This window comes from Armigeres subalbatus, chromosome 3, assembly GCF_024139115.2.
Source record: "Armigeres subalbatus isolate Guangzhou_Male chromosome 3, GZ_Asu_2, whole genome shotgun sequence".
Lineage (NCBI taxonomy): Eukaryota > Metazoa > Arthropoda > Insecta > Diptera > Culicidae > Armigeres > Armigeres subalbatus.
The window spans coordinates 266882794-266896606 of record NC_085141.1 but is presented as its reverse complement, the minus strand read 5'-3'; the positions used below and the strand labels follow the sequence as shown (position 1 = coordinate 266896606).

General features: G+C 41.7%; 1 protein-coding gene across 11 annotated transcripts in view; it reads left to right on the top strand.

Annotated features, from left to right (window-relative positions):
- The window catches only part of LOC134224115 (bromodomain-containing protein DDB_G0280777), a 379875-nt gene that overhangs the window by 230623 nt on the left and 135439 nt on the right, over positions 1-13813 (top strand). For 10 of the 11 annotated variants that reach the window (XM_062703369.1, XM_062703368.1, XM_062703364.1 and 7 more), the window contains one exon: positions 5010-5223. In XM_062703369.1, coding sequence (XP_062559353.1) covers positions 5010-5223 — 214 coding nt within the window. The remainder of the gene's footprint in view (positions 1-5009; positions 5224-13813) is intronic. The other variant, XM_062703372.1, reaches the window with a different exon arrangement.

The window sequence follows — 13813 nt, the reverse complement described above, 5'->3', positions numbered from 1 at the left end:
GGATGGGGTGAAACGTATGACGATTATAGAGCGCCTATTTTCTATGATTTGTGTGACGATTTCAATTTGAATATTTTGAACACAGGTGAAGTAACTCGAATAGGACCAAATGGTCAACAAAGCCGTATTGATCTGTCTTTATGTTCAAATTCACTATCATTAGATTGCACGTGGAAGGTAATTCAAGATCCCCATGGTAGTGACCATATGCCGATAGTCACCACAATTAAGAGTGGCTATCAACAATCTGAGCCAGTTAATGTTCCTTTCGATCTCACGAAGAACATTGACTGGCAAAAATTTGCATCGGCGGTTAAAATTGGTATTGAATCAACTGATACTCTTCCACCACTGGATGAATATCGATTCCTTATTGAGTTGATTCAAAAAAGCGCACTAGAAGCTCAGAAACGACCCGTTCCAAGTGCATCTGTCATCAGAAGACCAGCCACTCCTGGATGGGATGATGAATGTACTAAGTTGTATTCTGAGAAATCTGATGCCTTCAAAGCCTTCCGTAAACACGGAAGATCCGAGCTTTTTGAAGAGTATTTGAGGCTTGAAAGAAAGCTCAAAAATCTTCTCAAGGCAAAAAAACGTAGCTGCTGGCGACGTTTTGTCGAGGGACTATCACGAGAAACCTCAATGACAACACTTTGGAAAACGGCCCGCAACATGCGGAACCGCATTTCCACCAACGAGAGTGAAGAATACTCCAATCGATGGATATTCAACTTCGCAAAAAAGGTCTGTCCAGATTCCGTACCAGCAGAACCGCTATTTCGAGAATCAGTCACTGATCCCGGTTCTTTGGGTGGACCATTCTCAATGCTGGAACTTTCTATGTCTCTTCATTCATCGAATAACTCTGCTCCGGGATGCGATAACATCAAATTCAATCTTCTTAGAAACCTCCCAGATATCGCAAAAAGACGATTACTTGACCTGTACAACTGTTTCATGGAGTACAACATTGTGCCACCTGAATGGCGACAGGTGAAAGTAATAGCTATTCAAAAGCCTGGGAAACCAGCGTCTAATTACAATTCCTACCGACCGATTGCCATGCTTTCATGCATGAGAAAATTATTGGAAAAAATGATCCTTTCAAGAATCGACCATTGGGTTGAACATAATGCATTACTCTCAAATACTCAGTTTGGATTTCGTAAGGGTAAAGGAACAAACGATTGTCTGGCGTTGCTCTCTTCAGATATACAGCTGGCCTTTGCGCACAAGGAGCAATTGGCTTCAGTATTCTTGGATATTAAGGGCGCTTTCGATTCAGTTTCCATAGAAGTACTGTCAGACAATCTGCACAGTAGTGGATTACCCGTTATTTTGAACAATTTCTTGTACAATTTGTTGTCAGAAAAACAAATGAACTTCACACTCGGCACTCTGACAACTTCCAGAACTAGCTACATGGGCCTTCCCCAAGGATCATGTTTAAGTCCCTTGCTTTATAATTTCTATGTTAAAGATATTGACAATTGTTTGGAAGGACAATGCACGCTCAGACAACTTGCAGATGATGCCGTGGTCTCTCTAAGAGGTCCAAGTGCAGCTGTCTTGCAAGGACCATTGCAAAGTACCCTGGATAATCTGACTGTTTGGGCCAGACATTTGGGGATCGAGTTTTCACCGCAAAAAACTCAGTTGGTTGTGTTTACTAAGAAGCGGTACCCTGCTCAACTGAAACTAAAGCTGTTGAATGATGACATCAACCAATCTTTATCTTCTAAATACCTTGGGGTCGTGTTTGATTCTAAATGCACCTGGAGACTTCATATTGAGTATTTGATAGAGAAATGCCGGAAAAGGATCCATTTCCTACGTTTTATCTCCGGAACATGGTGGGGTGCTCACCCGGAAGACCTCATCAAACTATATAGAACGACTATTCTCTCTGTTTTAGAGTACGGCTCTTTCTGCTTCCTTTCAGCAGCTGATTGCCACCTAATTAAATTGGAACGAATTCAATATCGTTGTTTGCGTATTGCCCTTGGCTGTATGCATTCAACGCATAACATGAGCCTGGAGGTGCTTGCTGGAGTCACTCCTTTAAAGCACCGTTACTGGGAGCTCTCATTAAGAATATTAATCAAATGTGGAACAAGTAACAAACTTGTCTTACATAACTTCGATAATATGCTTGAACTGATTCATCGGTCAAGATTCCTAAGAGTTTATCTCAACTACATATCGTCAGATCTTTGTCTTCCATGTTATACTCCCCCTCGAGTTGACTTCACCAATGACAGTTTCTCAATTGAATACGATCTGTCCATGAAACATGCTATTCAAGGAATACCAGATCATCTTCGAAATCTTTCAATTCCCTCCATTTTTTCTGAAAAATATGAACATGTCAATTGCAACAACAGATATTTCACTGATGGTTCTCGCATTAACGGATCCACTGGCTTCGGTGTTTTCAATGTCACTTCAACCACCTTCCGAAAACTTCAGGAACCGTGTTCGGTTTATGTTGCTGAGCTGGCAGCAATTAACTTCGCTTTAGGGATAATTTCCAATCAGCCCGTAGACCATTATTTCATCTTCTCGGATAGTCTTAGTTCTATCGAGGCACTCCGGTCGATGAAACCTGTTAAGCACGCATCTTACTTTCTTACAAACATAAGAGAGCAGATGCGTGTTTTGGTCGAAAGATCATTCAAGATTACCTTTGTTTGGGTCCCTTCTCACTGCTCAATCCACGGCAATGAGAAGGCAGACTCGCTGGCAAAGGTGGGCGCACAGGAAGGTGAGGTTTATGATAGACAATTCTCGAGCAACGAGTTTTTACCATTAGTCCGTCAGAGTACTCTTCAAAGTTGGCAAAGAAATAGGACACACAACGAACTTGGACGGTGGCTATTCTCTATAATTCCTCAAGTTTCTGGGCGAGCGTGGTTCAGAGGTGAGGACTTAAGTCGAGGCTTCATTCGCGTGATGTCGAGACTTATGTCCAATCACTATTCACTAAACGCACATCTGTACAGAATAAACCTTGTCGATAGCAACTTATGTAGGTGCGGAGCCGGTTATGATGACATCGATCACGTAGTTTGGTTCTGCTCGGAAAACGACGTCTCCAGAGAGCAATTATTGGATACCCTAGTGGCCCGAGGTAAACAACCCTTCCAGGAGATAAGAGGTGTTTTGGGGGATCGTGATGTGGTCTATATGCAAGCCATTTATAGTTTTCTTTGTTCCTCTGACATAAAAGTCTAATACTTTTGTTTTTTTTCTTTTCTTCGAAGTTTTTTTTTTGTTTTGTCTCTGTCTTTCTGTCCCGTAGAGCGCCGTAGCTCTGGCCGTCCGGAAGATGCTCCCATGCGAACCATTTTTCGAGCACGACGACACACCACATCGTCCCCGATGCCAAATGACCGGATGAGCTGCTGAAATTCCTTGATTATGATGATTCCCTGATTCCCGAATCCTAATCCCCATCCATCCTTAAACATTGTAAACCTAACCTCGAGTCACCACGAGTACGTTGGCTTATTTCCCTCTCTTACTAATTTAATAATAAGGTTATGTCGATTGTACATATCACAAAGAAACGTGGCTCCGTAAAGTGTTATACACGCCTGAGCCTACCAAATAAACGAACTTGGAAAAAAAAATCAATAGGTTTCTATTGAAATTGTAATACATCCGCCAATACCCATTCTTGTCCGAGGTACCCCTATTTATTTATTACCAGACTAAGGCCGGAGTGACCTGTGCAGTACATAAAAGTCTTCTCCGTTCAGCTTCTTCGCACTTTGTGCACTTCGCCTTCTTGTTCCCGTCGGATCGTTATCGAGAACCATTTTTACCGGAGAACTGTCCGACTTTCTGAATATGTGTGAACGATGGATGGCTCTCCCAACAGCTGATGTAACTCGCGGTTTATTCGCCTCCTCCACGAACCGTTGCTGCAATACCAGAAAGAAGGCACTTCAGAGGATACAAAATTCAAATTTTGAAAATTATTCTGAAGTTGCCTTCGTGGTATAGTACCAATGAACTTCATAGAATTTCTATTATTGAGACATTGCAACAATGTCCAATAAAATAATTTCCAATTTTAGTCAAAAATCATTGAAATCTTCTATTGCAAAGATTAGCTCCTTGTATCCTTAGTATAAATTAGGTTATGTTTAGTTTAAGTTGAAAACATTGTAATTCCTACATGGTTCAATTCAACCAATCCTAACTACCAGAGGCAATTGAAATGTATTAATAATAATTGAAAATGAGTCATAGCAAATAAGGATGATGGTGTTAAGAAAACACGAAATACCTAGTCTAAGCAATGAATAGATGTATTAGATAATTAGCAAATAAAATTTAAAAAAATTATCGCTATTTTTTTGCATTTTTCAGTGACAATTGCATTCTTTGATTACCGGGAAGAAATTTACCGATAGGATGGATACATAGAACTTCATAAAAATCTAAACCGCGATCATAAGATATTATATTTTGCTTTTTGCTTCTATCACGACGTAACCGATAGCGTGAGTCATAATCATTGTTTATCAAATGACCCATAAACGAACGTTCTTCACCGCGAGCCAGAGAACGACTAGTTTCAAATCACAGCCATGAAGCAACCGTCCAAACACTCGTTCTTCCAACTTCCTCAAACGATATGCAGAACACAGTCAATCCCAGTGCAGGAACGTAGACGTCATATATTCAATGAAGATTGATTCCATATGCTGTTGGTCAACGCTATGAACCCTCTACGAGACCTATCATTTGCCTTCAACATATATATTTTAAAAGCATAGCATGGCTTCCCTGTTGCACCCACAGTCGACAAGTTTATTGTCCATATCTTATTTGGTGCCTCGTTAAGTTACTGTTCTTCCGTCAATTTCTGTTACTGTGCATGTGTTAAATTTAGTCGTACTTATGCTCCCAATTTATGATTTATTTCATCTGCGTTTCTAAATAGCCACACACCTCACCACTTTGTTCGTTCTTGTTTTGGATCGTGTATCTTACAGATGTCAGCCGGATTGATGTCGTGTGTTCGGGAGAACTCGCCTCCCCTGGAAAGTCCCCCTACCACACCCGGAACCGGAGCCAACAGTAGCAGCAGCACCAACCACAACAGCAGTGGGCATGTCACAGGCAGTCACATCGGCACATCGAGCGGCGGTGCGTTGGATCCCAACGATATCCCGATCACAATTACCACTCCCGAGCATCACCACCAAGGTAGGGCTTATTTTGTTTTCTTTGGCTTAGTGGTGTTTTCGAATCCGTGTCATAACAAAATAAGATCGGGGATTGTTTCATGCGGTGGAAACCAAAACGGAGAGCACGAAATGCTTGATTCGTCCGTCGCCCACACAATGTTGTGACGGGTAAATCCGACGATTGGCTTTTTAAATGGCTGTCAACAACATAAGAGCGGTTAGTACTTGCTCGAAACGTGATGATATAAATGGTAAGAAGATGCTGATGCTTGATAGCCTTTCAACGATGATGTCGTTGCAACACTAACCATGCAGTATATGCGTCGTTACGAGGACTTGGGTCCCTTTAGCCACAAAACGACTTTGTATGTCCCTGGAGCGCATGATGAATGATGATTAAGTTTTAATATTTCATAATGCCTTAATTGGTGTAAAAGACCACCACCCACCCTATAACGTTAATAACAAACAAAAATATATAATTGAGTCAAGTACGAGACACTTTAGACGGCCACTGTCAACTCAGATGGTGATTGAATTAAAGGAACCAATAAGAACAATTCATACTACCTTGAATAAAAAAGCAGGTTTAGGTTCATAATCAGTTGTTTAACGGCTTTTAATAAAAAGAAAAGATTACACTCGATAATTAAAACTGTTGCGTTGCTCGTGTGCCGAAATTATATATTTCTTGATATGGAAATGCTAATATCATCTTCCAAACTTGGACGTACATGTTCATGATAGAATTAGAGGCGAAAGTATAGAATTGATAGTTCCGTTAGGATACGGCAGGCATGAAGAATGTTTTTATAGAAGTCGATTTGAAAGCGAGCGGAGGGCAATATTTGTGATGGCACATATCACACGACCTTCCTTCTGCCAAGCTCCCGTATGAAGGGGGAGGGAAGAATATCCATTACACCATTACAGACAAACTACAGAATTCGTTCAATATCTACAACACTCCAAACTATCCTTGAATACAGATCTTAATATTCAAATCGATCAACATGAAGATCTCCGGTGTCTCAACTATTTTTATGAGTTATACAGTCCTGTGGAGTTATACAGGACTTCATTACACCATTACAGACAAACTACATAACTCGTTCGACATCTACGACACTCCAAACTATCCTTGAGTACAAATCTTAATACTCAAATCGATTAACATGAAGATCCTCGATGTCCTTACTAGTTTTATAGGTTGGAATAGCTCCAAGGTATCTCGTAGCATCGCTACAGACACACAACAGAATTCTATTCACATCTACGACACTCCAAACTGTCCTTGAGTACAGATCTTAACATTCAAAACGATCAACATGAAAATCCTCGATGACTCAACTATTTTTATGAGTTGGAATAGCTCATAGCATCATGGTATCGTAAATATTATTTGTATATGCTGGTGTAATGATGTCCCATAGGGCTTCTAAAATTAACATACAAGCTCGAGAACCTATGGATTACTCTGTTGAACTTGTAAACCTCCAATATATGAACTCAAGAATGCTCTGGAGTACCGAAGATATTCTGGGAATGTTATAATTTCCATATACTGGTGTAATGATGTTTCATGAGGTTTTTGCAACCATTGAATCAATTTGTTGGTCTTTTAGACCCCCTACATCTGAATTCAAGAATGGTTTGAAGTGTCGTCAATTTTTTGGGAAAATTGTATACAAAATACTGGTGTAATGATGTCCCATGGGGCTTCACCAACTAAGACACAAGCTCGGAAACCTATTAATCACTCCTTTGGTCTTGTAGACCTCCAATATCTGAACTCAAGAATGCTTTGGAGTACCGTAGCTATTCTGGGAATGTTAAATTTCTTATATACTGATGTAATGATTGTATTACGTTTAAACTGGTGTAATGTTGATAAATAGTACTTCACCAACTAACACACAAGCTCGGAAACCTAGGAATCACTCTGTTGGTCTTGTAGACCTCCAATATCTGAACTCAAGAATGATTTGGAGTACCACAGGAACTCTGAAAATGTTGTGATTTGTGTATATCGGTGTAATGATGTCCCATGGGATTGATCCAACTATCACACAATCTCAGAACCCTATGAATCACTCTGTTGGTGTTGTAGACCTCCAATATCTGAACTCAAGAATGGTTTGGAGTACCGTAGCTGTTCTGAGAATGTTGAATTTCTTATATACTGTAATGTAATGATGTGCCATGGGGCTTCTGCAACTAATACACAAGCTCGGGAACCTTTTGAATTACTCTGTTGATCTTATACACCTCCAAGATTTAAACTCAAGAATGCTTTGGAGTATCTTCGATATTCTGAGAATGTAATTTTTTTACATACTGACGTAATAATGTCCCATGGGGCTTCACCAACTAACACACAAGCTCGGAAACCTATGAATCACTCTGTTGGTCTTGAAGACCTCCAATATTTGAACTCAAGAATGATTTGGAGTACCGCAGGAACTCTTGGAATGTTGTGATTTGTATATACTGGTGTAATGATGTCCCATGCGGTTGCTTCAACTAACACACAAACTCAGGACCGTATGAATCACTCTATTGGTGTGGTAGACCTTCAATATCTGATCTCAAGAATGGTTTGGAGTACCATAGCTATTCTGGGAATGTTGAATTTTTTAAATACTGATGTAATGATGTCTAATGAGGTTTCTACAACTAACACACAAGGAACCTATGAATTACTCTGTTGATCTTGTAGACCTCCAAGATCTGAACTCAAGAATAGTTTGGAGTACCGTTGATGTTCTGGTAACACTGCGATTTACTAAAAATAGTTAATGATTTGTTTATCGGTCATTTCTACTCAAAGTATGAGGGAGTAGATAATCGAAAGATAATTGAAAATCATCAGATTGAAAGCCGTTCGCTAGGGCGCGAACAAGTATGAAGCGATAGAGGTTGAAAGGGAGAAAGGAAGACCATCTATTGAACAGCACACAATCGAAGCGTGAATCTTCTTGCCTAACGCCCTGGTTGTGGACGGCTTGGTTAGTGGTATGGAAACCACCAACTAGTTTAATTATGTCTCAAGTACCATTGCCAACTTCATATTAGAATTGAGGCCCGTTGTACGGGTTATTCTTCAGTTTTCTGGGAATAAAAACGGACTGTATATTAAAAAAGGTTCGAAACGTGTTTTATTCTTCGCGTCGGTCCAAAAACTCATTCAGTACAACGTCAAAAAAATAATAATTAAAAAACAATAAAGTATAGGGTTACCAATTTAAGGATATACATTCCAAATGACCGTTTACACCTGAACATTCTCCCTCGCCTTGCAGTTTCCGTAGAAACTCAATCCTTGATTGGAAGCAACTAGAAACTCAATCCTCGATTCGCCAACTAGTCGTCTGATGTGGTGTTTCGCAGATTTTACTCCTGCTTCCCATACGCCGCCGAATTCAGGGGAACGAGCAGGAATGAATTTCCAATTAATTTCCAGCGGCAGGCAATAGTTTCTGACCGCCTCGATTGTAGCTTCACTCCGGAACAACTGATACAGTTTGTGAAGCTCAGAATTGGCACCTATAAAGTTAGTACCATTGCCTGACAGAATTGTGGTGGGTACTCCTCTTCTTGAAACGAAACGCTTCAGGACGTTGATGAATGCTTGACTGGAGAGATCAACCGCCAACTCCATATGAATAGCCTTAGATGATAAACACACAAACAGTGCTATGTATCCCTTCATGATGGTCGGTTTACGTGGATTGCCAGTCTTGATACAGAATGGTCCTGCATAGTCAACTCCGACTCGTGAAAAAACATCAGCTCGAGTAACGCGATAAGAAGCTAGATCGCCCATGAATCGTGAAAGCTTGGAAGGATTAGCCCTGAAGCAACGTACGCATTTCCTCAAATGTTGTTGTACTCGGTTCCGACCATCAAGCATCCAAAATCTTTGGCGAAGAAGAGATAACAACCCATTTGCACCAATGTGTAGATACCTATGATGTAGGTCGTCAATGATCATTCTCGTCACGTGGACGTGGTGATTCGAAGGTAGAATAGCAGGATGGCGTTGTTCAAATGTAAGATTAGCGTGTTTGATCCGCCCTCCAACTCTCAGGATACCGGATTCCAATGTAGGGTTGAGATTCCGCAGCTTACCGACGTATTTATGTTTAGGTTCGCCGGTTAGATGAAATTTCTCGATTTGGTTTATTTCTTCTGGAAAGCATGATGCCTGAACCGCCTTCACTATCAAATCCAAACTCACCTGATATTCTTCAACAGTAGGGAACGTTTGATGATCGTTGGCAATGCGAATTTTCCTTGTCTTTCTGATGAATCGAGCCACAAATGCCATGACTCGTCGCAAACGATTGAATGATCTAAACCTTGTAAGAACATGTAGCTCCTGAGGCCTTTCGTATGCGACACAAACAAGCTTCTTTATATCTGGAATTTCAATCACTTCTGTCGTTTCAAATTCGATATATGGTGAATTTCTTAGAAAAGTAGGCCCATGCCACCAAACGTCACTATTCTTCAACTCTTCAGGGTAAACACCGCGCGACAGCATATCAGCCGGATTCGATTTTGATTCGACGTACTTGCGTTCAAATTCCGTAGTTGACCGGTTGATTTCCGCAACACGATTAGACACAAAAGTGTTAAGGTCGTGGGGGGATTTGTGTAGCCAGCATAATACGATGGTGGAATCCGTCCATAAAACCACCTTGTCGAAGTTCAGCTTCAGTGCCGAAATAACAACAGTAATCAATCGAGTCATCAACAAAAATCCGCATAACTCGAGACGTGGGATCGTTTGCTTCGGAGCAACTCTTGATTTGCTTGTCAGCAGATGAAGTTCGGCGTTACCATCAGGGAGAATTGACATTATATATACACACGCCCCGTATGCAGAGAAAGATGCATCCGAAAAGGCATGCAGCTCGATACTAACACGGTTTGCTGAGAGAACGCATCGGCTAATTTTCAGTCCCTCTGATCTTTTCAAACTGGCCAAATACTTCATCCAGGAATTGATTTGGTCGGGAGGCACTTCTTCGTCCCAAGCAACTCCCAACCTCCACAAATCACGAATTAACAGTTTGCAAAGTACGATAGATGGTGCCAACAGACCCAGTGGATCAAAAGTTTTCGAAACTTCGGAAAGAATATGGCGTTTTGTAATTACAGCCTGCCCCACAACAGGGTTAATCCGGAAATAGAATTCATCTGTTTAAGGATTCCATAATAATCCCAATGTCTTGATTACATCGTTTGCTCCACAGATTTCTAATGACGTTCGTTTTTCTTGTAGTTCATCCGGAATCGCTTGCAAAAACTCCTCAGAGTTGGAACACCATTTATGTAGATGGAATCCCCCACGCTTCAGTAGATGCACTAGCTGATCCGCTGCCGTTTTGATAAAGTCTATCGTGTCACCACCGGTCAATGTATCGTCAATGTAGAAATCATGCAGAATAATTTCGGCGGCTATGGGAAACTGATTGCCTTCATCCTGTACGAGTTGCTTCAGCGTTCGAGTTGCTGCAAAAGGGGCAGATGCCGTTCCGTATGTTACTGTGGTCAATTCAAATGTGCGAACCGGCTCTGTTGATTGCTGACGATAAAAAACCCGCAAAAATTTAGTATCATCTGCTGACATTGTAATTTGCCTGTACATCTTAGGTATATCAAAAATAAACACGTACTGGTGAATCCGGAATCGCATCGTGATGTCTAATAGCGAATCCTGAACGATCGGACCTGTCATCAACACGTCGTTCAGTGAGAGTCCCGAAGAAGATTTCGCTGACGCATCAAACACTGTGCGTAACTTCGTTGATGATGACGTCGGCTTGAAAACCGCATGGTGCGGCAAGAAGCAGTTTGGTTTACTGCTTGCCTCTGGTTCAAATATCTCTCGGCAATGATTGAGTCCAATGTACTCGTCGATGAAACAATCGTATTCGCCTTTCAATCTTTCGTTACTGTTCAACCGCTTTTCTAACTGCTGAAATCGATGTAGCGCATGTTGTCTCGTTTCACCAAGCTTGCTTACGTTTTCACGAAACGGGAGTCTGACCACATACCTTCCAGATGAATCTCTTGTTGTAGTCTGAGCATAATGCTGCTCACACAATTCCTCCTCAGGTGACAACTTAGCAGCCATTGGTACTTCCTCAAGAGACCAAAACCGTTGAACCAGCTCGTCCAGTCGACTTTCCGTTGCAATTGAAACCGTGTTGCAATGTTGTGGTTGTATACATGACGAGCGACCATTGATTGGCCCAGCAACAACCCATCAAAAAAATGTTTCCTTGAAGATTGGACGCCCGAGCCCCAGTTCGACACGGTTTGTCATTAGGATACTGTAGAAAAGCTCGGAACCGTTCAAAATATCGATTCGTTGAGGCTTATAGAACTCTGGATCTCCAGACGAATGTGTTCGGGAAGCGCTATTTCCGAAGTGTTGAGTTTCTGAGCCGAAAGTATGCCTGTGATCCTCGGCACAACTAAGCATTCGATGGTGGTACGGTAACTTGTAGATCTAGATTGAAGCACCACCGTCACTTGGTGCTTGATTTGGGTCTCCTTGCCGTTGACTCCGACTAAGCTGGTTGCACACTTCTCGCGTTGAATCTCAAGGAGTGCTGCCATTGCTTCTGTAATAAGATGGAGTTGTGAACCGGAGTCAAGTAGAATACGACACAGCTTTGCGTTGCCATGTTCGTCAAGAATATTCACAACCGCAGTAGACAACAGCACCTCCTTGTATCCTTTCGTAGCAGTTTCGCAATTAAGGGTTACCACGTTGCTCATTGTTGGCACAACATTATCGTTTTCGACAGGTTTCACTGTATCTGTACCAGTGTTATCATTCGGTTTTGTCGAATCGATATGGAGAACTGTATGATGCCGCTTGTTACACTCACGGCAAGAATGCTTAGACGAACATTTTACCGTGAGGTGCCCTTTTCTCAGACAGTTATAACAAACACCAGCTTTCTTGGCTCTGGCGTTTCTTTCACTGGGTGAAAGCTTCAGGAATTCGTCGCATTGGTGATTGGGATGTTCTTTCCCACAAAACACGCACTTGGTTTCGGAGATCGTTAAAGCGCATTGAAAAGATTTCGAAAATGGCGTCTTGGATGATAGAGTAGGTATGGTCTTCTGCTTTGCCTTGTATTGGCCAGAAGCCTCCACTCGTTCTAGAACTGTTGCGTGCTTCTCCAGGAACTCAATTGTCTTCTTGTATATCGGAATGACACCGTGTCTATTGCTAGCTTCCCACAGTTTCTTCGTCTCGTAGTCTAGCTTAGATGCAAGAACATTCACCAATACGACGTCTGAGAGGCCTAGTACATCGTACCCGTGGTATCTGAGCGATTCAACGTGTCTTTTACACTCCTCGATCAACTCCCTTAGTTGTCTTCCGCTCTCCTGTGTCATAGGTTTCAGCTGCAACAACTTACTGGCATGAATATCCACCACCTTTCGCTTGTCTTCATATCGCTGCACTAAAAAGTCCCAAGCTGCATCGTAGTTGTTATCGTTGATGAATTGTTGATTGATGGCACCAGCTGCTTCTCCAACGAGACACTTATCCAGATGATATAATTTCGTAGCATCGTCTTCCGTGGCACATTCATTCATGATGTCCGTGAACATGGACTTAAACCAGTGTTCAGGCTTTCCGTCAAACGTTGGAAGAGGGTATGAGGCAGAATCGATTGCTGTACTCGGATCGGCTGAGGAACACCGGATATAGTTTGTAAGACAGTAGTATGTTGTACATTTTTCTGCTCCTTCAGGCGCACACCACAGCCCTTACCTCGGTGAAAAGGTTCTCGAATTCGACGTAATCTTGTTCCTCCTCCTCCTGCTTTGTAGGATTAGCCGCGCACAGCTTGGTTTGACAATCATTCATTTCGTGATATGCCGCATCAATCGTCCTTATGTATGTTTCCAGCACAAACTCGTCCACCGGAACCTGTTCGTCATCCGCGTTTTGAAGACTCGATTTGATGCGAGCAACTTTTGAGGTTATGAAAGTTCGTTGTCGCTGTAAAGCTGCTGATGTTTCCGCCATCTTCTTTTTGTGTTCACGTTCTGCTTTGGCTGCCTTCTGCTGCGCAACCGGCACTAGAGCAGGAATTTTCGATGCTCTCCTAGTTGAAATTGGCATTTAACCGCGCGCGAGAACCAGTACGACACATCCGTGATCGAATGGACCAAAATGTACGGGTTATTCTTCAGTTTTCTGTGAATAAAAACGGACTGTATTTTGAAAAAGATTCGAAACGTGTTTTATTCTTCGCGTCGGTCCAAAAACTCATTCAGTACACCGTCAAAAAAATAATAATTAAAAAACAATAAAGTATAGGGTTACCAATTTAAGGATATACATTCCAAATGACCGTTTACACCTGAACACCCGTAAAACGCTTTGTTATTTATGTAGACCATCAAGATCTGAACTCAAGGAAGGTTTGGAAGCCCTAAAAGATCTCAAAAAAATTATTTTCCCCCATATTTCTACTTTTTTATGGTTTGTATCCGTTTTTGAAGCAGTATGTCCAAAATTTATGTTGAATTACGGCGAAAAAAAAATCCGTATTGAATCGGTGCGTCGC